General features: G+C 52.9%; 1 protein-coding gene and 1 long non-coding RNA gene across 3 annotated transcripts; one reads left to right on the top strand and one right to left on the bottom strand.

Annotated features, from left to right (window-relative positions):
* Window positions 1–645: 645 nt before the first annotated feature.
* LOC131918410 (uncharacterized) lies at window positions 646–9,640 on the bottom strand. The gene is made up of 3 exons (XR_009380966.1): window positions 7,995–9,640; window positions 2,203–2,536; window positions 646–1,479 (listed from the first exon to the last, which is right to left on the bottom strand). It is a non-coding gene; the product is annotated as an uncharacterized LOC131918410 (long non-coding RNA).
* Window positions 8,388–19,476, top strand: Mical1 (microtubule associated monooxygenase, calponin and LIM domain containing 1). 2 transcript variants are annotated; one of them, XM_059272494.1, is made up of 24 exons: window positions 8,388–8,583; window positions 10,066–10,366; window positions 10,456–10,663; window positions 10,963–11,067; window positions 11,398–11,502; window positions 11,616–11,771; window positions 12,312–12,412; window positions 13,132–13,389; window positions 13,608–13,723; window positions 13,911–14,037; window positions 14,220–14,301; window positions 14,779–14,923; window positions 15,798–15,988; window positions 16,079–16,167; window positions 16,509–16,592; window positions 16,716–16,872; window positions 17,109–17,185; window positions 17,375–17,654; window positions 17,793–17,881; window positions 18,121–18,234; window positions 18,351–18,444; window positions 18,609–18,708; window positions 18,804–18,877; window positions 19,202–19,476. In XM_059272494.1, exons 2-24 carry the CDS (start codon window positions 10,109–10,111, stop codon window positions 19,348–19,350), a joined length of 3,159 nt encoding a protein of 1,052 aa, XP_059128477.1. In that variant the 5' UTR covers window positions 8,388–8,583; window positions 10,066–10,108; the 3' UTR covers window positions 19,351–19,476. The 2 variants fall into 2 exon arrangements, with proteins under 2 accessions (XP_059128477.1, XP_059128478.1); XM_059272495.1 differs by lacking the exon at window positions 8,388–8,583 and adding an exon at window positions 8,792–8,991.
* The last annotated feature ends 102 nt before the right edge of the window (window positions 19,477–19,578 follow it).

Raw genomic sequence — 19,578 nt, 5'->3', positions numbered from 1 at the left:
TCCTGGCCTATCACTCTGCCTTATTTCCCTGAGACAGGAATCTGGAAGCTGGTATCCAGCAAGCCCTCAGCCCTCCTCCTGTTTCTGCCTCACAGCACTGGGGTTCAGCACACATGGCAGTCTCCTGGATTTTGACCTGGGTGCTGGGATCCGAGCTCAGGTCCTCACATAGCACAACAAGTGCTCTACCCCCTGAGCCATCTCTCCAGCTCCTGTTTATTCTTAAAACACAAAGTCTTTACGGTCTTTTCAAAACCTCCTAGTTCTCATTTCCCCAGAATTCGACATTGTATTTAAGTAAATTAAAACTGTCTCACTCTAGACAGCTGGGTAACGATTCAGAAGCATGGTTGTGTAGCTGTTGGTTTGGTTTTGATGCTGAACTCAGCCCATACAAGTTCAATTTAGTTTACTTTATAACAGCCTACCTCTACACTAAGAAATATATCATGAGCCAGGCCTGGGAGTACAGGCCGATGATCCCCAGAGGCAGAGATGGAGACAGGAGGACCTTGAGTTTAAGGCTAGCCTGAGCTACTTAGACCCTTAAAAGAAAACAGGACCTGGGGATGTAGGTCAAAGGTACAGTGTGTCCCTGGCATGCACAAGACTGGGCTCAGTCCTCAGAACTGGGGGGGGGGGGGGGGGGGGGGATAAAAGAGGTACAAGACACAAGGAATATTAAATATTAAAATATTCAAAAGCCACATGTAACAAGAGGTGAAATTAATCTTAAAGTTATTTAATCTACTGTCCTGGTCAGCCTTAATTGTCAACACTGCCTCCACTGAGTCATGTGAGAAGCAATTGCGGGGTTGCCTAGATCAAGCGGGTCTGTGGGCACACACCTGTGACGAATTGTCTTGATCACTAACGGATGTACGAGGGCCCGGCCCATGGTGGGCTGTTACAAAGCTAGCTAGCCGTGAGCCGGTGAGGAAGTCATTGAGCACGCTGGCAGGCCGGCTTCCTCCACAGCTCCTGCCTGAGCGCCTGCTCTGCCTTCCCTCGGTGATGGATCATGACTTAAAGTAAAAGCCAAAGGAACCCTTTCTTCCCCCAAGTTGCTTTGGTCATGGTGTTTGACACAGTAACAGAATGTGACTAGAACATTTATTGCCAAACATTTCAACAAGTAATGAATATTAAAATATATTAATGAGATTTTACATCCTCCCTTGATACAAAATCCTCAAAATTGGTTGTATATTTCATACTTGCCGTATATCTCAATTTTGACAACAATGTTTGCTAGTAGTATTTGATTTGCATTTAGATTTCATACGATTTATAGGTTAAAAACCTAGATTCATCTATCATGTAGTTCAGACAACGGTTTTCAATCACTGAAAGAAATACTTACGTTTAACTTTGAAAAGTCAAGTCCGGTTTCTTGGTTGATCTGGCCACATTATAAGCCCTCCCAGACCGTTTCCAGCATGAGATCCAGTCCCAGCTTTGACTGTATCATCTGAACAGCTGTCAAAGGAGAATCAGAAAGGGCAGTTTGCTTGCCCTACCTCTCTTTGTGTCCGCAATACATATCCTGTCCCTGGAGATGAAGCTCCTTTTTAACTCTGGCTTTTTAAAAAAAGAAACTTTTTAAAAATTGTATTTCATTTTTCCATATCGGGTGTGGGTTCACACAGGTCCATAGAAAGAAGACACAGAGGCACTCTAAGGATTTTTAGCCTTTTCTAGCTGCAGGGGGATCAGCCTCTGGCAGACTGACTCAATCTCGCTTAGCAAAGGGCCATTTTACTGTTACACAGTTTATACCTTTAGCAAGTCAATTTCCTTACACCTCTTATCAGAGCTCCCCAAAGAGACAATGCCAAATGCAGATTCATGTTAGGAGACATCTTGGTTTGCCAGTCCTCCCTACCAAGTTCTGCATAGGCTTTGAACACTTAGGAAACTCGGACAAGATTCACATGTTTTAAAAGGAAGGTACTGGAGACAAAAGGTAACAGTTACAAAAGGCAGATTAAAGCTAGGTGCTAACACTCCAGAACCAAACCAGCTGCATAATTCTACAAGAACTCCAACATTTATGTTTATATTAGGGTTCTCAGAGTAGCAGGACTTATAGAATGTATATGTATATATATGTGTGTGTTATATATATATATATATATATATATATATATATATATATATATATACACATATATATAAAGGGGATTTATTAGAATCACTTACATGCTACAGTCCAACTAATCCAACAATGGCAGGCTATGAATGGAAGGTCCAAGAATCCAGAAGTTGCTCAGTCTCAGACATCAGCTACATGTCTCAGCTGGTCTCCTGTATATGCTGGAATCCTGAAGAAGTCGGCTCCAATGCCAGTGAAGGAGGGATGTGCTGGCAAGGTGAGGGCAAGCGGGCAAAGCAAACCTTCCTTCTTCCATGTCCTACATAGGCTTCTGGCAGAAGGTGTGGCCCAGATGAAAGGTATGGCTTCCTGCCTCAAGATCCAGGTCGAAGGGGCATGCCTTCCTGCCTCAAAGGTCTGGACTAGAAGTGGATTCACCCACTTCAAACAAAGCAAAAATAATCTCTCCTAGGTGTGACTTCTGGATTGTAGCTCACTCTAGATGTAGTTAAACTGACAACCGACACTAGCCATCACAATGAGTTTTGCCAGCATGTATGTCTGTACCATGTGTGTGCCTGGTGCCCTCATCCCCTGGAACTGGAGTTACGGGTGACTGTGAACCACCATGTGGGTGCTGGGACCCGAACTTGGGACCTGTTAAGCAAGTGCTCTTAACTGTTGAGCCATCTCTCCAGCCTGAACTCTGACTTCTGTCCCCAAAGGGTACACGTGAAAGTGCTTCTCAGAAGTTCTTGAAAGATGACAGGGCCAGAGTGACATTTCATGGTTCATTTTGTATTAAATGTGTGCAATTTTTAAAACGTTGTGAAGTGCATTTTTAGGACTAGGGTATGAAGCTTTGGGTCTGCTGTGGGCAACCTTGCTTGGAAAATGAATCTGGCTTTGGGGAAGCTTACTGGGCAGACATCATTTGTGTGTTTACCCAGTGTTTCTTGAAATTTTCTGCCTCTTCTCTTTGTTTTCTACATTTGGGTCTTTGGTTGTAGATGCTGTGTGCAGCAGGTTAAATGACCGAGCTGGGTTCTCATTAGAGATGCTGACCTAAACGTGTGTTACCTGCCACAGGGTACTGTGGGCCTGCAAGGAAGCTTTGGCATGCAGCGGCATGCCGGGGCAGGCCTATCATCCCAGCACCAGAAGGTAGAGGCAGGAGGATCAGGAATTCAAGCTTTGGCTACATGGTGAGTGTGAGGACAGCCTGAGCTACATGAGATCAGGTCTTAAAAAACAAGACCAGGGGGCTGGAGAGATGGTTCAGCAGTTAAGAGCACTGGCTGCTCTTCTAGAGGTCCTGAGTTCAATTCCCAGCAACCACATGGTGGCTCACAACCACCTGTAATGAGATCTGGTGCCTCTTCTGGTGTGCAGTCATACATGCTGTATACATAATAAATAAAGACATCTAAAAAAAAAAAAAAAAGACCAGGATTCATAAGTCACCGTGTATTTGGGGATTTGGAGACCCTCATCCCATCTGGCCATGCCATGTACTCATTTGCTAGGGCAGCCAGAATAGGGGCTGCTTCTTCAGCACAGATTTATCTGACTATGATTCTGGTTAGAAAGAGGCCATTGAGCTGGCAGAGTTCCCTGGCTTGTGGCTTTCTTCCTGGGTCTTCCATGCTCTTCCCTCTGTCTGTCTAGTCTTCCACCTTCCACAGAGCTGTCAGGCACTGCATTAGCCCACACTAGGAACCTAGTTTGTGACTTCATAGGTCCTGAAGGGTCCTGTTTCCAAGTGCCGCCCTATTTAGAGGCTGGGGTTAGGGCTTCAGTGTAGACTTGGGGTGGGGGAGGGGGCAGGCCACAATTCAGCACGAACTGGTCTCTGGGCTGAGAAGGGACTGTGAACTAGGCCATACCCGTAGCCTATAGGAAGCAAGTCCTACTTAATCTTCATGACATTCCTATGAGGTAAGGATTATTATCATTAGGGCCATTTTACAGATGAGAACAGTGAGGCCCAAAGAGATGATGTGTTACCCAGAGTCATAAAGTGGCAAAACCAGAACCAGGGCTGATCCCATTATACTGCACCGACAAAAATGGGTTGAAAGGTCGGCACACAGTCAAACTTAGGTAAAGTCAGAGCTATAGTCTCCCCTAGAGAAATGGATCAACCATCATTTCGATAATACCGGTATTAACTTTTTGCTATTAATCAAAATCTACCAAGTGGATGGAAGGTACTAAGAAGGGCAGCGTGCTCTAGCTGCCTCAGCCTCTCCATAAGTGAGCTGCCCTTTTTTCCAAAGTAAAGATAGAGTGAGTTTAGGACAGATTTGATTTGTAAGTATTAAGCTAAATGTTTATCTTCTTTTTCTAAACTTCAGTCTAAATCCTCATGAATTCAAAGAAAATTCTTTGTTTAATTAGGAATAGCCTCTAAAACCAGCCACCACCACCACCACCCCCTCCACCCCCCCCATCACCCCAGCCTTGCCTGCCTTGTGTGGTGGGAAGAACTGACCTGAGGCCGTCACCACTGTGATGGACTTGTTTTCAAAGTCCACACCTGAGTAAGCAGGAAAGATGTTGGTTAGCAGGTAATTCTCAATTGGAATGTCCCACCTTAGACGAACTTTTGAACTGAAGCTCATTCAAGCAGGTTTTTGATAAAATGTAGGAACTTGGCCACATTTAGGTAACGTCGGGAAGGAATCTTCACGCTTTTTTTGCAAAGTGAAGTGTGGGGAAAAGAAAAGAAATGTGCACACATGGGCCAGAGAAATTCTGGGTCCTGGAGCATGGATTTATTATTTTAAATTCTTAGTACTGAGCCTCCTGTCTCTACCTACCATGCTCTGTGATTACAAGTGTGTAGCCCCATGCCTGGCCAACTCCAGAGTACTCTACCCTGTTAAGGGAGAAGTTAAACCGAAACTTCATCGGGCTGGATTAGAGAAAAGCTACATTTTTTAAATTACATGATTAAGTGACTTTGGGTCTGAAAAAAATATTTCTTCTAATTGTGTTTGAAAAGCAAAAGTAGTCTCAAAGGGAAACATGGGAAAGCACGGGCCCCTTGTCCTTTAGGAGCCTGTGAAAGCATTCTCTGACTTCAGAAAAGGCAGTACACAGATGGACAAGTGTGGAGAGAAGAGGAGGGAAGAATGGCAGGCCAGTTTATTCCAGAGTCACCCAAGGAAAGGAGCTGTTGGTTAGCTTCTGGGGTTAGTTTGAGATGGGGGTCTCACGTAGCTCAGGCTGGCCTTGAACTTGTTAGGTAGTGGAGGATGACCTTGAACTATGATTCTCTTGCTTCCACTTCCTAAGTGCTGATGTTACCAGCAGATGCCACTACATCCAGTTTTTATATGATGCTGGGAATTAAGCCAGGGCTTCTCACATGCCGAGCAAGCACCCTAGCAACTGAGCTACCTCAGTTGTGTGTGTTACACACAACTCAGCCCAGGAGTGATTCTTAATGAGGCCCTACACACACACACACACACACACATGCACGCACGCACGCACGCACGCACGCACACACACACACACTCTGCCCCACATGGCATCTATCACCAAGTTATATCAGTTTTCCTTCCAGCTGTCTCTGAGTCTATTCTCTCCTCATCCTCACCTAGGATGTGCCCCTCGCCTAGAACTCTTCCACGGGTTGAGTTATGGTTTCTAATTCCCCTCCCCAGCCTCTTTCTCCAGTAGAAGGTTGTAATCCATTGTATGTCACCACTGTCCCCTTGGCAACTCACAGAATGCCTTGCTAAGTGGATAGACTGCATTATTTTAGTTATGGCAGATATGACCATGCCCCACTCTGCTTAAACTCCTTCTGCAGTTTCCCTCTGCAAAAAAAAAAAAAAAAAAAGTCCCCAACCCAGCTTCCTCTTCTGCGTTCTCACTTCCGTGACACTGCCTACCTAGCTACCGGCCAATACATGCCCAGCTCTTTTTTTGTCTGGGGGCTCAGGAGCAGGTAGTTCCTCAGCCTGGAAAACTGTCTGTGCCCACTCTCGGTCTCAGTCCACTCAAGTCAGAATTGGGAGAGGCCCTTCCTGAGCCTCTAATCTTAATCAAGCCACCATCTCATAACCCTCAAGACATGCTACACCTTAGGCTCAGCGCCTGTTTCACATCAGGACCTGTGGCTCTCGGGGCTGTCCCGACTCCAGGCCAAGCCCACGCACGCACGGGAGTCGAAGACACTGAGCTGCAGATCAAGGTCATATTATAGACGGACACAGACGTCTCCCGGGTGTTGGAAACGTGTTTTCTGGCTCGAAGCCCAGGAGATCAAGGGTTGGGAGGTGAGATAAAGAAGTGAGAATGGCTGAAGAGACAGAACACGGTCTGGGGCACAAGTTAACCTCAGCAGCCCCTGGCACAATTCTTTTCCAAAGCCATTAGAATGAGACGCTTTAAAATTGAACTTTGGTGTGTGGGTTATTTATTCTGTCTGGTAGGATATAAACTACCCGGTAGTATGACTAGGCCAACGATTATGCCAAACTGCTTTCAGTTCATATAAATATGTAATTGTGGATCGTAACTCAAGATTCTAACAAGAAAAAAAAAATGCTTGTTCTATTCTGTGCATTTCTGAGGATCAGCAACACGGAATAAAAAACAAACAAACCCTAGAACTGAAATGGGCTAAGGAAGCTGAGTCATGAAAATGCCTCCATTTAGAGGTGAGAAGATGGAGATGTGGTGTCACACTGGCCCTGGTGCAGGAATCAGACCAGACCTTCTGGATTCCAGACCACTGCATTCCCCAGGGCTCTGTGGCTCCACTGTGTGTCTTTAACTAGCATCAAGAAAAGCTAGGAGTCAGCAGGTTTTTTTAAGAGTCCAAGAACTCGTTCTATGATCTTTAAAAGACAGTGTTTACAATTTGTTGTTCATAGAGCTGCATAACCCTGGAGGTCTCCGGGGGAAGCTGGGCCTTTGTAAACAAGACCGGGGGTAAGTTGCTGGCGTCCATCTGCTAATGAAAGGGAAAGGGACGACACTAAAAGCCTGCTGGCCCGTTTATGGTGGGCCTTTTAGAGCATTTTTACACTGTGTGTTTAAGTATGGGCGTGTCTGATGCTCTGCAAATTTGTTCCAAGCCCAGTGATGTCACACTCAGGAGCTAGAGTGGGCCCAGCTCGGAAGCTGCCCTTACTTCCTGAGTGTGGCCTGGCTGAATTGCCGGCGTCTCCTGGCAGAGAGCTGGCATTTTCTTTCCATTCTCTCTCTCTCTTCTTATCAGCTGCAGCTGAGAGTGCTGAGTGATCAGGATTTACTGGGTACCCCAGTGTCTCTGGCCAAAACGCAAAAATGAGAATAAGCACAAACACAAAAAGACCTGGACCTCAGCTCCTTGTGGTCTCTGGATCCCAAGAGGAGAGATGTGGCCATTTCTTCCTAGGTTAAACACTTCTGGTGTAGGCATTTCACTTCCTCATAAGGCCAGACATGGATTAACAGTGGTAGGTTGGAATCCAGAGAGGCCTGCCTGGGTCTGAGAGCAGCTTATGCCATTGGCTGTTTCATCTGTGTGGGCATGAAGCCTCTGACCTTCAGTTAAGTAGACTTTGTCAACACTCATTCAGTAAATGAAAACTGCTGTTTTATTCACTTTAACTAAAGCTCCTTGATTTGGGGTAATTCCTTTCACTTTGGCTACTGTTTCTTTATGGGGAATACTAAGAATTTGATTCCAACGTTTCTCAGCCTTGTCAATGTCCTGAGTCTTCACCTTAGTTCTGAACCCTGAAGATCTAGCCTCTCCCACACACCCCTTCCCTTCTGCCTTTCTTAACTGAACATGCGCGCGCGCGCGCGCGTATACACACACACACACACACACACACACACACACACACACACACACACACACACGCCTCCCTTGTTCCCTTATTTTGTGTACCTGGTTGAAAGATGCGGACCAGAACTTTTAAGCTTTGTCCTTAGCCTGAGCCATTGAGCCGGCTGACCTGTCCCAGGAGAGATGGACCCCGCAACTGGATCCTCAGTGGCGCCAGGGGTGTGGATTTCTTGGTGGGAGAGATGTAGAGAGCTCAGACATCTGGCGCCACTCTCGGACCCTGCAGCTTCAACAAACTTCTTGCAGGAGGCTAGCGGCCGCTCAGCCTGCTCTCGGAAGTGGCTGGCAGCTTGGTACCACCGGGGCGCACTCAGGCACGGTCACTCAGGGGCCTTGCTTTCCCTGTCCCTGCCAGACCAGACCTTTTGGAGGCCCCCAGCAGCCCGGGGTGTAAGCGGAGCCACGCCCTGCAGCACCACCCTGCAGGCATGGGCGGGGCCCAGGGCTGTCCCAAGGGGAGGACTGCGGGGTAATGAAGTGCGGAGAAGCCTTCCGCTGTGTTCTGCGCTGGCGCTGCGGTCCAGACCCCTTAGAACTCCCCGGCTCCGTTCCGCGCGCCACCCCTTCCTCCGCCCTAGCCCCGGGACACCCTTCCGACAGGAAGCGGCTCTTCCAGCCCCAGAACCGCCGGGTAAGTAGTCCAGCGGTCCTAGCTGTGCTTCCTCGGGACCGCTGGGCTGGGGGTGAGGGGGAGGATGGGGGTGGGGAGCGCTTCCGGAGAAATGGGCTGGTGCAGGCTAGGGAGCCACGCCTGGCTGATTTGGCGGGTCCCCGTGCCGGCCCTGCCCAGACCAGCCCCATTGTGCAGACTTTGCTGTCTGGAGTGTGGGGAGCTCCTCGGCCCCGCTGCCCCAAGGTCCAGCTAGCTCTCCATCCCTTTAGACGCTCCACCCATGGCACGTCCTTTGTGCTGGTATTTCCAAGCTGGGTACCTCTTATTTCCTTTAGCAGAGGACCCTCCAACCTCCGAGACTCCCACTTCCAAGAGGGACTTCTGCCCTTTCTGAAGACCTATCCACTCGTGTCCTAGTGACCCGAGGTGGGCATCCTTTGCCTCCTCCTGCCGCGCGGGCAATGGAGGGGCTGCTAGGGGATGAGAGATCAGCCCACAAGGACCGATCCCCACTTCCATGCCTGACCTACCTAGCCCCCTCCCCTACCGAAAGCAACCCATCCCCCACACTCTTCACTTTTTCCGGTCGCAGCGTGAGAAATCCCTCCAAGAGCTCTCAGGCTGAGTGTGGGCTGGAGGGAAGGAAGGGGGTACAAAGAGAGGCCTTGTCTCCAGAGATTCCTCGGAGAGCGCACAGGAGCGCCGGTGGGAGTGAGGCTAGGGGTCGATTGGATGCGAGGGTTCTCGGGAGGGCAAGCTCAGCTGCTGCCCCCCCCCCTCCCGCTCCTTCCCACAGCCCGTTGGAGCAGTGACAAGATCATAGGGGAAGTGTTTTGACCACAGTGAGTCAGAAGGTCTCGAGTCAAGACAGTCGCAACACTCTCGGGCCATTTGTGAGGGTAGTTTGGGTGGTGGGAAGGGGAACCTACGCTGGCTGGCCCACGACTGTTGCCCCTTGTCGGGAGGCCAGCACCAGGAAAAGAACTTTGCCTTTGGTGAGCGGCACATCCCACAACCAGCGTGGCACTAAGTCCGCGTGTGCCTGTCGAGCAGCTGCAGCTGCTTTGCGGGGCTCGCCCCCTGTGGGTCTACCAGAAGGGAACCCTCCACCCCCACCCCCCACCCCCCACCCCAGCAGCCAGCTGAGAAGCTGCCCCGTGTCCTACTTATAGGACCTAGGGAACACCCACTACAATCCCCGTCGCCTGGGTCTCAGAGCTCCCACACGATGGCTCCTGGGTGGCTGGACAGGAGGCTTCCTTAGCGTCCTTGTGCCCTGTGTGCCCAGGACTACTGAGTTTTCATTCCCAAATTTGGCGAATTTCACTTGATAAGGGATTGCCGCTGTCTCTGGGGCAGATCCCGGCGTGGGAGCGGGCTGGAAGCATAGCCAATCAGAGGTGGGACCCTGAGCTCCCTTGTGACACCAGCCTGCCCTGCTGGCTCCTCCCTTTTCTTTTCCCTCCCCCCCAGCCTCCTTTCCTTCTCTTCTTTCCACAGCCACTGGGCTTTGTCCAGCTGCTCCTCTTGCCAGGGGCCCTACATGGCTTCAACGGCCTCTACCAACCCAGCACATGCCCACTTTGAGAGCTTCGTGCAGGCACAGCTGTGTCAGGATGTCCTGAACAGCTTTCAGGGCCTCTGTGAAGCCCTGGGACTGGAGCCTGGTGGGGGACTGCCCCAGTACCACAAGATCAAGGCCCAGCTCAACTACTGGAGTGCCAAGTCACTGTGGGCCAAGTTGGACAAGAGAGCAAGCCAGTCTGTGTACCAGCAAGGCCAGGCCTGTGCCAACACCAAGGTAGATCCCCGGAGTCTGGGAGGAGCCTGAGGAGGAGAGGGAGTCAGCAGGAAACAGGATGCTGCACCTGCCCGCTCTTGTGTTTACAGTGCCTGGTGGTGGGCGCTGGGCCTTGTGGGCTTCGGGCTGCTGTGGAGCTGGCACTACTGGGTGCTCGAGTGGTGCTTGTGGAAAAGCGTACCAAGTTCTCTCGGCACAATGTGCTGCACCTCTGGCCCTTCACCATCCATGACCTTCGGGCGCTTGGGGCCAAGAAGTTCTATGGGCGCTTCTGTACTGGTACCCTGGACCACATCAGTAAGCACTTCACGGTGGGCCTCGGGTGGATGTGCCTGAGTCCAGAGGGAGACTGCAGAGCCAGACAGGAGGCGAGCGAACCCGAATCGCTTTAACTGGGTGGCCTTTAAGACCCAGACCTGACATCTGTAAATGGACAGGGTGACCTGCTTGGCTTCCAAGCTGAGATGTCAACAGGTGTCTTCAGGGGGGTGTGGCCTTAGATAGGCACAGTGGTCTCTGAGGCCTCTAGCTCTGAACAGGCACCCGCCAGAGCTAGGGAAGCCATGCGTCTGTTCCCAATGCCCTCCCACTTCCAGGCATCCGACAGCTCCAGCTCCTTCTACTGAAGGTGGCATTACTGTTGGGGGTGGAAATTCACTGGGGCATCACGTTCACTGGCCTCCAGCCCCCTCCCAGGAAGGGTGAGTACTCGCATGCTCCTGGGAACCCCTACCCACTGAAGAGAGATCTGTACAGATGCTAACGTGGGTGTGCGGGGGAGTCGGCTCTTCTCACAGTGAGGCCTGGGCAGCCCTAGCCTCAGTCAGCATACAAGTGAGGGTAGCAAGATGGGAAAACATGGCTTTCCTCACCCGCCCTCCTTGGCTACAAGTGTGATCTGACAGACAGCCCCTCACTACTTTCCAGCCCGTGGGGTCCTTTACAAATTCATTTTGTTTCTCTAGCCTGACCTGGGAGTGTAGGGCCCTCTGACTTCTACGCCTTTGTGGCTCTTATACTCTCTGTCCCAGGGAGTGGCTGGCATGCCCAGCTCCAGCCCAGTCCCCCAGCCCAACTGGCCAACTATGAATTTGATGTCCTCATCTCGGCTGCAGGGGGTAAATTCGTCCCTGAAGGTGAGCGATCCTTTTCCTCAAAAACAATAAGTTAATAAAAATCAATAAATACCAGCATCCTAGACTCCCGTGAGCCTTCCTAAAAGTGTTATCCCCGCCTCCCCTACCACTAGGCTTTACCATCCGAGAGATGCGTGGCAAACTGGCTATCGGCATCACGGCCAACTTTGTGAACGGGCGCACGGTGGAGGAGACCCAGGTGCCGGAGATCAGTGGTGTAGCCCGGATCTACAACCAAAAATTCTTCCAGAGCCTGCTCAAAGCCACAGGTCAGGGCCAGCCCGCGAAGGCTTTCCCCCTCTTGCCTCACTATGGGATGTTTCCCACTTGCCTCTCACACCTGCCCTTAGTCCAAGGAACCCACTCTTGTCATCCTTGTGGTCTCAGCAGCAAAAGAGAAAGAGCTGTACTCCAGGGACCAGGCAGCTTTCACATGGCGTGAAAAATCCTGGGACTGTCTCTTAACTGCCTGGGTGTTTGCTCTGTGCTCCTTTATCTGGAGTATAAGAATGATGTAAGCTTTCGAGAGCATGCAGTGTTGACTTTGGCTTTATGCTGCCATGTGACCAAGTGATACAGGCCTCCCAGCTGCCACTCCGCCTGAGTTTCCCCCTTTGCTCCAAACTGCCACACCTCCTGGGCCAGGACAGATGGTTCTTGGTGCCACCAGATCTGTGTGCGGGACACTCACTGAGGCCTAAGCTGTGACTTCAGCTCTCAGAGGTCTGCCATGGATCGGGTGTTTAGAGAGGTGATCGATGCAGAGTCACCTGAAGACTCATCCCCTGGCCTCCGCTTTGTACCCCCAGGGATTGATCTGGAGAACATTGTGTACTACAAAGATGATACTCACTACTTTGTGATGACGGCCAAGAAACAGTGCCTGCTGCGGCTGGGGGTGCTGCTCCAGGTAGGACCTGCACCCAGGCAGGAGGAGGCTGGGCCGGACACAGCCTACCCCTGCATATGGATGGCCCCCACCCTCTCCTGCCTCTGTCCAGGCAGTTAACTCCACTCTGACACGCTCTTGCTTCCTGCATGTATGTGATGGTAGGAATCCTATTCTGGGCTAAACTTACAGATATGGTACTACTCGTGTGCACTCCAGGACAAGGAGAATCTTTTGTCTCTTTTCCTCTTGCTGGCTATTAATTCCCAAGGCTTAGAATGGTACCTGATGAGTGGTTAAGCACCTAATATGTACTCAGTGAATGGATGAAACAGATGCCTTCTGTGTACTAAGCACCACACTGAGAGCTTGCTTTGCATTTTCTCATCCAGTTCGTACAAGTGAGTTGTGTTGTTTCTGAATGCTGGGCAAACCAAGGCTTCAGTGATTTCAGGACAGAGTCTATGACGGCAGTGACATTGGGCTTCCTGGCAGGGCAGGGCTTGGGACCCTCGGCAGCGGAGAGAGTGTTGCGGAAGGACTTGAGTATGGGAGGCAGCCTATTGGAATTCTATGCCCAGCCCAGCCTTCAATTGCTGTGTAGCGTAGACGGCCTCTCCCCTTTCAGGCCTCAGCCTGTGTACCTCCTACACTGTAGGTCAGTCACCTGTAAATGGTGTGGAGCCGGACAGGTGGCTCTGCTCTCACAGGTCTCAGGTCCTGATCTCTTGGCCCTGTAGGACCTGCCAGAGACTGATCAGTTGCTGGGCCGTGCCAACGTGGTACCCGAGGCTCTGCAGCGCTTTGCCAGGGCAGCTGCCGATTTCGCCACACATGGCAAGCTTGGGAAACTGGAGTTTGCTCAGGATGCACGTGGGCGGCCTGATGTGGCTGCCTTCGACTTCACAAGCATGATGCGGGCAGAGAGTTCTGCTCGTGTGCAAGAAAAGCATGGTGCCCGCCTACTGCTGGGACTGGTGGGGGACTGCCTGGTGGAGGTGAGCATTTCAGGAGGTAGAGGGGGTCCCACGGTGGGGGAGGAAGCTCTCTTATAGGGAAAGGTATAAAGCTGCTTATTTGGGGACGAGCTTAGGGGTTGCTTGGCAAAGGTGAAAGCCGTCTGGGGTGGAAAAGGGACTTCCCCCCAAGTTGGGACACCTGGGCTTGGGACATACCCATTGGATTCTCATGGTGTCCTATTCCTCATACCCTACAGCCCTTCTGGCCTCTGGGCACTGGAGTGGCCCGGGGCTTCTTGGCAGCCTTCGATGCAGCCTGGATGGTGAAGCGGTGGGCAGAGGGTGCCAGGCCCCTAGAGGTGTTGGCTGAACGGTGAGTTCTGGGTTCGGAGACGAGTACAGGCAGGGCAGACATGATTTGGGACAAGGGGCAGGAAGAAGGGGCAGGAGCTACTGAAGAATGGATGGAGGCATGGGACTACAAGAAAGCCCTGGCAGTCCCTGAGGGGTGGGTGCTGACAGCTTCCCTCTGTACCACCACCTTCTGCCACCACCCCTAGTGAGAGCTTGTACCAGCTTCTGTCACAAACATCCCCAGAGAACATGCATCGAAATGTAGCCCAGTATGGGTTGGACCCTGCCACCCGATACCCCAACCTGAACCTCCGGGCTGTAACCCCCAACCAGGTCAGACCTCTTTACCCCTGCCCTCCCACCCATCTTCCCAGACCAACTCCTTTTCCCATGCCAGGTCTTCCCTACTCAGTGGCTGCCCCAGTGGGGGTCAGTCCTACCGTAGGAACGCTCCTCCCCCTGGGCTGCAGGGGCGGGTGGTCCTCTGCCTTGAACCTGAGAAGAAGTTGCCTTAGGTACAAGACCTGTACGACGTGATGGACAAGGAGCATGCGCAGAGGAAGAACGACAAGACGGATGCGGGCAAGGTAACTACAGGTGAGCAGGCCTTCCCCAGTCAGCGGGGCAGTCGGCATGCTGCAGTGTCTGGACAGAGCCCGCACTGGAAAGCTCGTTTTGTGGATGCTTTGGGGTTCATGGGGTGGGGTAAGGTGGAGGGGCCACAGAGCTTGGGCAGCAGCTGTGTGCCAGTGTGGAAGCAGCTCAGTGGTTTCCACGGCCACGGCACCAGCCGTGCTGAGCAGCCACAGCTACGCCATGCTGTTCCAGCTCCTTCCGCCAGCAGAGGGTGTAAAGCCAAACCACCTGTTCCTTGAGCCTGAGCTATCCTGCCTGGTTACCCCTCTGGCTTTTCTGTGGCTACAGTGGCCGCTCTTTATTGTTGCCCAACTGTATGTAAGGGACTTTTAAACCGAATGGGGAGGAGGTGCTGCTGGGCCTGCGCACTCATCTGACGGCCCAGCCTTGACACGCCCAGCAGCGTGCCTCGGGCACCGCATGGCTCTGTTCTCTTAGGGTCAGCAGGCACCGAGGAGCTCCTGCACTGGTGCCGGGAGCAGACAGCCGGCTTCCCTGGAGTCCACGTCACCGACTTTTCCTCCTCGTGGACTGACGGACTAGCTCTGTGTGCTCTGGTGCACCGCCTGCAGCCGGGCCTGCTGTGAGTCGCCCTCCCCTCTCCTGTGCCCAGCCCTCCCCTCTACTGCATGGTGGGAAGATGCTGTGCAGGAGCTGGCAGCCCATTGAGTCCCGGCTGCACCTGTTACTTCACCTCCCAAAGGTGGTATTCCAGCCTGGGCTGCTCACCCGCCTGGCAGAGCCTTCTCAAATCCACTGCATCCAGATAGGAAAGTCAGAAGCCATGGGAGACTGGGATGGAGTGCAGTGGTAGAGCACATTTGCTTAGCATGAGTGAAACCCTGGTTCAATCCAGCGCACGCCACGCACGCGTGCACACGCGCGCATTCACACACACACACACAAACATACACACTTAGGTGTGATGGCATGCAACAATAATCACAGCACTTTGGAAGCAGAAGCAGGTGGATCACTGTAAATCTGAGGCCCACCTTAGCCACACAGTACCAGTGCAGACCTCCTAGAACCCCCACGCATCTTCCCAAATCAGCTCTTCCCCACGCCAGGCCTTCCCTGCTGCTCCTGGGGGTCAGTGCTACCACAGGAGGGCTCCTCCCTATGGGGTAAGGGGCTGAGTGGTCAGCTTCCTTGAGACAAACAGGGGCTGCCATAGGTCTGTAGATACAACATGTGGCCAAGGAGCCTGTGCAAAGGAACAGGGACAAGGCGAGAAAAAAAAAAAAAATGTGGAGAGGCTCGGTATCAGGGTATGGAAACTTTAAAAAAAAGCACCTACACAAAAAGTGACTTGGTGTACATAAGCACCAACGAAGCCGCCTTCGTGCGTTCACGTCCCTCTGCCATGTCCTGTCGCCTGGTCTTAACTTCCCTCCCTGCCCGCTTCAGTGGGGCCAGGTTTGCCTCTCATTGGTATCTCGTCTGATGCTCCACAGGGAACCGTCGGAGCTGCAGGGCATGGGAGCTCTGGAAGCCACTGCCTGGGCACTGAAGGTGGCACAGCACGAGCTGGGCATCCCCCCAGTGCTGTCCGCACAGGCAGTGGTGGCGGGCAGTGACCCACTGGGCCTCACTGCCTACCTCAGCCACTTCCACAGCGCCTTCAAGAACACGCCCCAGAGCTCAAGTGAGTGGGCGGGTAGGCGGGCAGGAGAGGAAGCGGGAGGGAAGGGCCCACCCAGGTGGAGGGTGGCTGACAACTGGACTCTGCCAGCAGGCCCCGTCAGCCAGGCTCCTTCTGGGACCCCCAATGCTATACTTTTCCTTGGCAAACTCCAGAGGACCCTACAGCGGACCCGGGCCAAGGTGAGGAGTCTAAGCACGGTTGAGTCTGGAGAAGGAGTACCCAGTGAGGTTCCCGGGATGGTAGAGAATATGTTCTAAATGAGGGAGGTGAGAGCTGGACTCACATTGTGCTCACAGCTGTAGGACTTGTTTCGGGACCACAGGGAGGATGCTAAGTGACAAGCAGCTGTCCTTGCAGGAAATGTAGACTAGGGTAGGACAGGCCACACTGTTTGTCTGCTCACCTCCACGGCCGGTTATGCAGCCCCTGACCCCGTCTCCATGTCTAGTGTTACTCCCTTCCAGCCTTTTGTGTACACAGCCATCCCCCTGCCCACGCTACCTGGGCGTTCCCCCCTTAGGTAGAGGCTGAGACTCCAAGTACTGAGGAGCCCCCCGTCTCTGAGCCCAGTGTACCCCCTGCACTGCCATCAGAAAACCAGGAGGTAAGATCCAGAGCCCTGTCTGCACAGGCCTCCAAGGGTGGGCAAGGCTAGGGGGGAACGGAAGGAAGGCCTTGGCGGTTGGCTCTGGGTCCAGCTGACCCTGTATCCTGGGCTTCTGTGCAGGCTGGGGCAGAGGATTTGTGTGAACTTTGTGGGAAACACCTCTACATCCTGGAACGCTTCTGTGTGGATGGCCATTTCTTCCACCGGGACTGCTTCCGCTGCCACACCTGTGAGGCCACCTTGTGGCCAGGTGGTTATGGACAACATCTAGGAGATGGTAAGTGGGCCTGGGAGCTGCGACAGGACTTCAGAATTGGTGTTCTTCAGGACAAGGAGCTTGGGGGCGAGGACGGGGAGTGGGGCTGGACATTAGGTGGAAACAGGCTCTCAACCCCCTCCGAAGCTTTAGCTGTGGAGTCCTAAGAAATGACTGCAAGCCGGTCTTGCAGCCTCTACCTTCCCTCTGAGTACCTGAGCAGTGGGCTGATGCCTGGCCTCTTCTACCCTTCTTAGGACATTTCTACTGTCTCCAGCACCTGCCCCAGGAGGGCCAAAAGACAGCTGACAGGGATGGAAGTCCAGAGAACCAGGTTCAAAACAAAACAAAGCAATCCCTCTGTGTAGTGGGGTGTGGGAAGAGGCAGGTCACCCCAGATCAGTGGGCTTTGCTGGCAGTAAATGAATGCTGTCCCCCACTGAAGGATTCTTGTATCCAGAGCACTGCCTGGCAATGTCCACTAGATGGGCTCCATGACCTGACCATATGGTGGCTTTTCCAGGAGCTCCCTACACCAGATGATAACAGCACACAGTCAGGCTCCCCCTCGCCTCCCATGTCTCCTGCGAAGAGGGTCAGCCCAGTCCCAAGCCCCAGCCAGCCTACCCGTCGGCTGATCCGCCTCTCTAGCTTAGAACGCCTGCGGCTGTCCTCCTTGGCAATTATCCCCGACTCAGGAACAGAGCCCCCACCCAAGCCCCCACGGAGCTGCTCCGCCTTGGCCCGCCAGGCTCTGGAGGGCAGCTTTATGGGCTGGGGTGTGCCAGTCCAAGCACCGCAAGGTAGGTGCTCTCCCTACAGATGTGCTCATCTGGGAGGCTGCGGGGAGGAAGGGATCCTAGAATTTCTGCCATGGGGATTCTGGGAAATAGAAACAGGCCACTGGACTCCCAAGCCGCATCTCCCTCTCCTCTGCTCAGTTCCTGAAGCCACAGAGGTGGAAGAAAATCCCTTTTCCGAGGAGGAGGAGGAAGAGGAAGAAGTACCTTTGGAGGCAGACTTAGAGCAGGTAAGTAGCAGGAAGCCAGCTGTCTACTCTGCCCGAGCCAGAAGGCATCTGCCCGGTGTTTTCTACCCCACCACAGAAGCACCGATAGCCTGCATCCTCCTCCTGGAATGTCTTCTCACCCGGTCTGACTGACTTGCCTCTAAGTGTTTACCTATTTCCACCCCAGCTTTCCACCCTTCATTTCCTCCATTCCTAACCTGGGTCAGAGCTCATTGCTGACTGGCCCGTCCCTCCCACAGACTCTGCTGACCTTGGTCAAGAACTCGGGGGCCATGACTAAGTACCCGACGTGGTACCGAACCCTCATGCGCCGTGCTAAAGAGGAGGAGATGAAGAGGTTTTGCAAGGCCCAGGTGAGCCGCAGAGCCCCAGGTGCTGCCAGAGCTTTGACGGGGTCGGCAGCCTGAGCGCAGAGCGCCTCCAGCACCGTTCTTGAGCAATCTGAGGCATCCTGTCTTAAAACCCGCAGGCCATCCAGAGAAGACTGAATGAGATTGAGGCTGCTATGAAGGAGCTGGAGACCGAAGGCACGAGGCTGGAGCTGGCCTTGAGGAGTCAGAGCAGTGAGTAAAGACGGGACAGCGGCATGCTAGCACACACATCTCTCTGCTCCTGGCGCCACGTTCCGCCCTCAGCAGTCCCTGGGCCCAGTGGATGTACGGCTGTCAGCCGTAGCAGCCCATTTCCCCTGGATCCTGTCACCTCTTCCATTCCTTTTCCTTACCAGGCTCTCCAGAACAGCAAAAGAAACTCTGGCTAGATCAGCTGCTACAGCTCATCCAGGAAAAAAACAGCCTAGTGACTGAAGAGGCTGAGCTCATGATCACGTAAGGCCAGGGGGTGGTGACACGGTATGTGAGCCAGGGCCCGTCCCTGTGAGTACCCTGCTTAGCTGTGCTCCTGTAATCTCTGGTCTCTCCAGGGTTCAGGAGCTGGACCTGGAGGAGAAGCAGTGGCAGCTGGACCAGGAGTTGCGCGGCTACATGAATCGGGAAGGTCTGTGGGCTAGCTCGTGACCTTGGACACTGACCAAGTAACACAGTCCTCTGGCCTCTGGCCTGCTGAGACAATTCAGGAGGAAGCCAAAGGATGCAATCCCAAGCCTCCACTCTCCTTCCAATCAGGGCTGCGAGTCGGCTCTTGTGCAGTACTTCCTTCAACAGAGTGCCTGTGCTAATAAAAACTAGGAGCCACCAGTGGACCAAACCTAAGTTTGGACTCTCCACAAACACAGCCTGGTTATAGAAAGCACGCAGGCTGCGTTAGCTTGATCCTGTCTTCAGGCCCCCTGCCCAGGTCCCTGTTCTCTTCTCCCTCCAGAAACCCTGAAGACAGAGGCTGATCGTCAGTCCGAGGACCTGGTCCTGAGGAAGCTGTTGGATGTGGTGAACCAGCGGGATGCCCTCATCCGCTTCCAGGAGGAAAGAAGGCTCAGTGAGATGGCTTCAGAGACGGGGGCCCAGGGCTAGAAGGTGGTTGGCTCTAGGCCTGCCTCCTGCCCTGGAAGCAAGACCTCATCCAAGGGCAGTACCTCTGCCATCTGGACTGCCTAGTCGGGGCTTCGCTCTTCAAAATAAAAGTACTATGGCCATGAACAGGGTTTATGCTGTGTTCAGGGGGACGATGGGAATGTTCAGGGAGGGCAGGTAATGAGCCAGTGCCCTCAAGTCCACATGGTAACAAGGCCACTGACCCTC

This window comes from Peromyscus eremicus, chromosome 8b, assembly GCF_949786415.1.
Source record: "Peromyscus eremicus chromosome 8b, PerEre_H2_v1, whole genome shotgun sequence".
Taxonomy (NCBI): domain Eukaryota; kingdom Metazoa; phylum Chordata; class Mammalia; order Rodentia; family Cricetidae; genus Peromyscus; species Peromyscus eremicus.
The sequence above is the reverse complement of the archived record's forward strand: the minus strand, read 5'-3'. Positions and strand labels throughout refer to the sequence as shown.

Excerpts from the sequence above, each read along its gene's own strand:
- Mical1 (XM_059272494.1), top strand. The coding sequence starts at position 10,109 with ATGGCTTCAACGGCCTCTACCAACCCAGCACATGCCCACTTTGAGAGC. Across the intron at positions 11,772-12,311 it reads GAGCCTGCTCAAAGCCACAG|GGATTGATCTGGAGAACATT; the intron begins GTCAGGGCCAGC and ends TTGTACCCCCAG. Across the intron at positions 14,038-14,219 it reads GGGCTGTAACCCCCAACCAG|GTACAAGACCTGTACGACGT; the intron begins GTCAGACCTCTT and ends AAGTTGCCTTAG.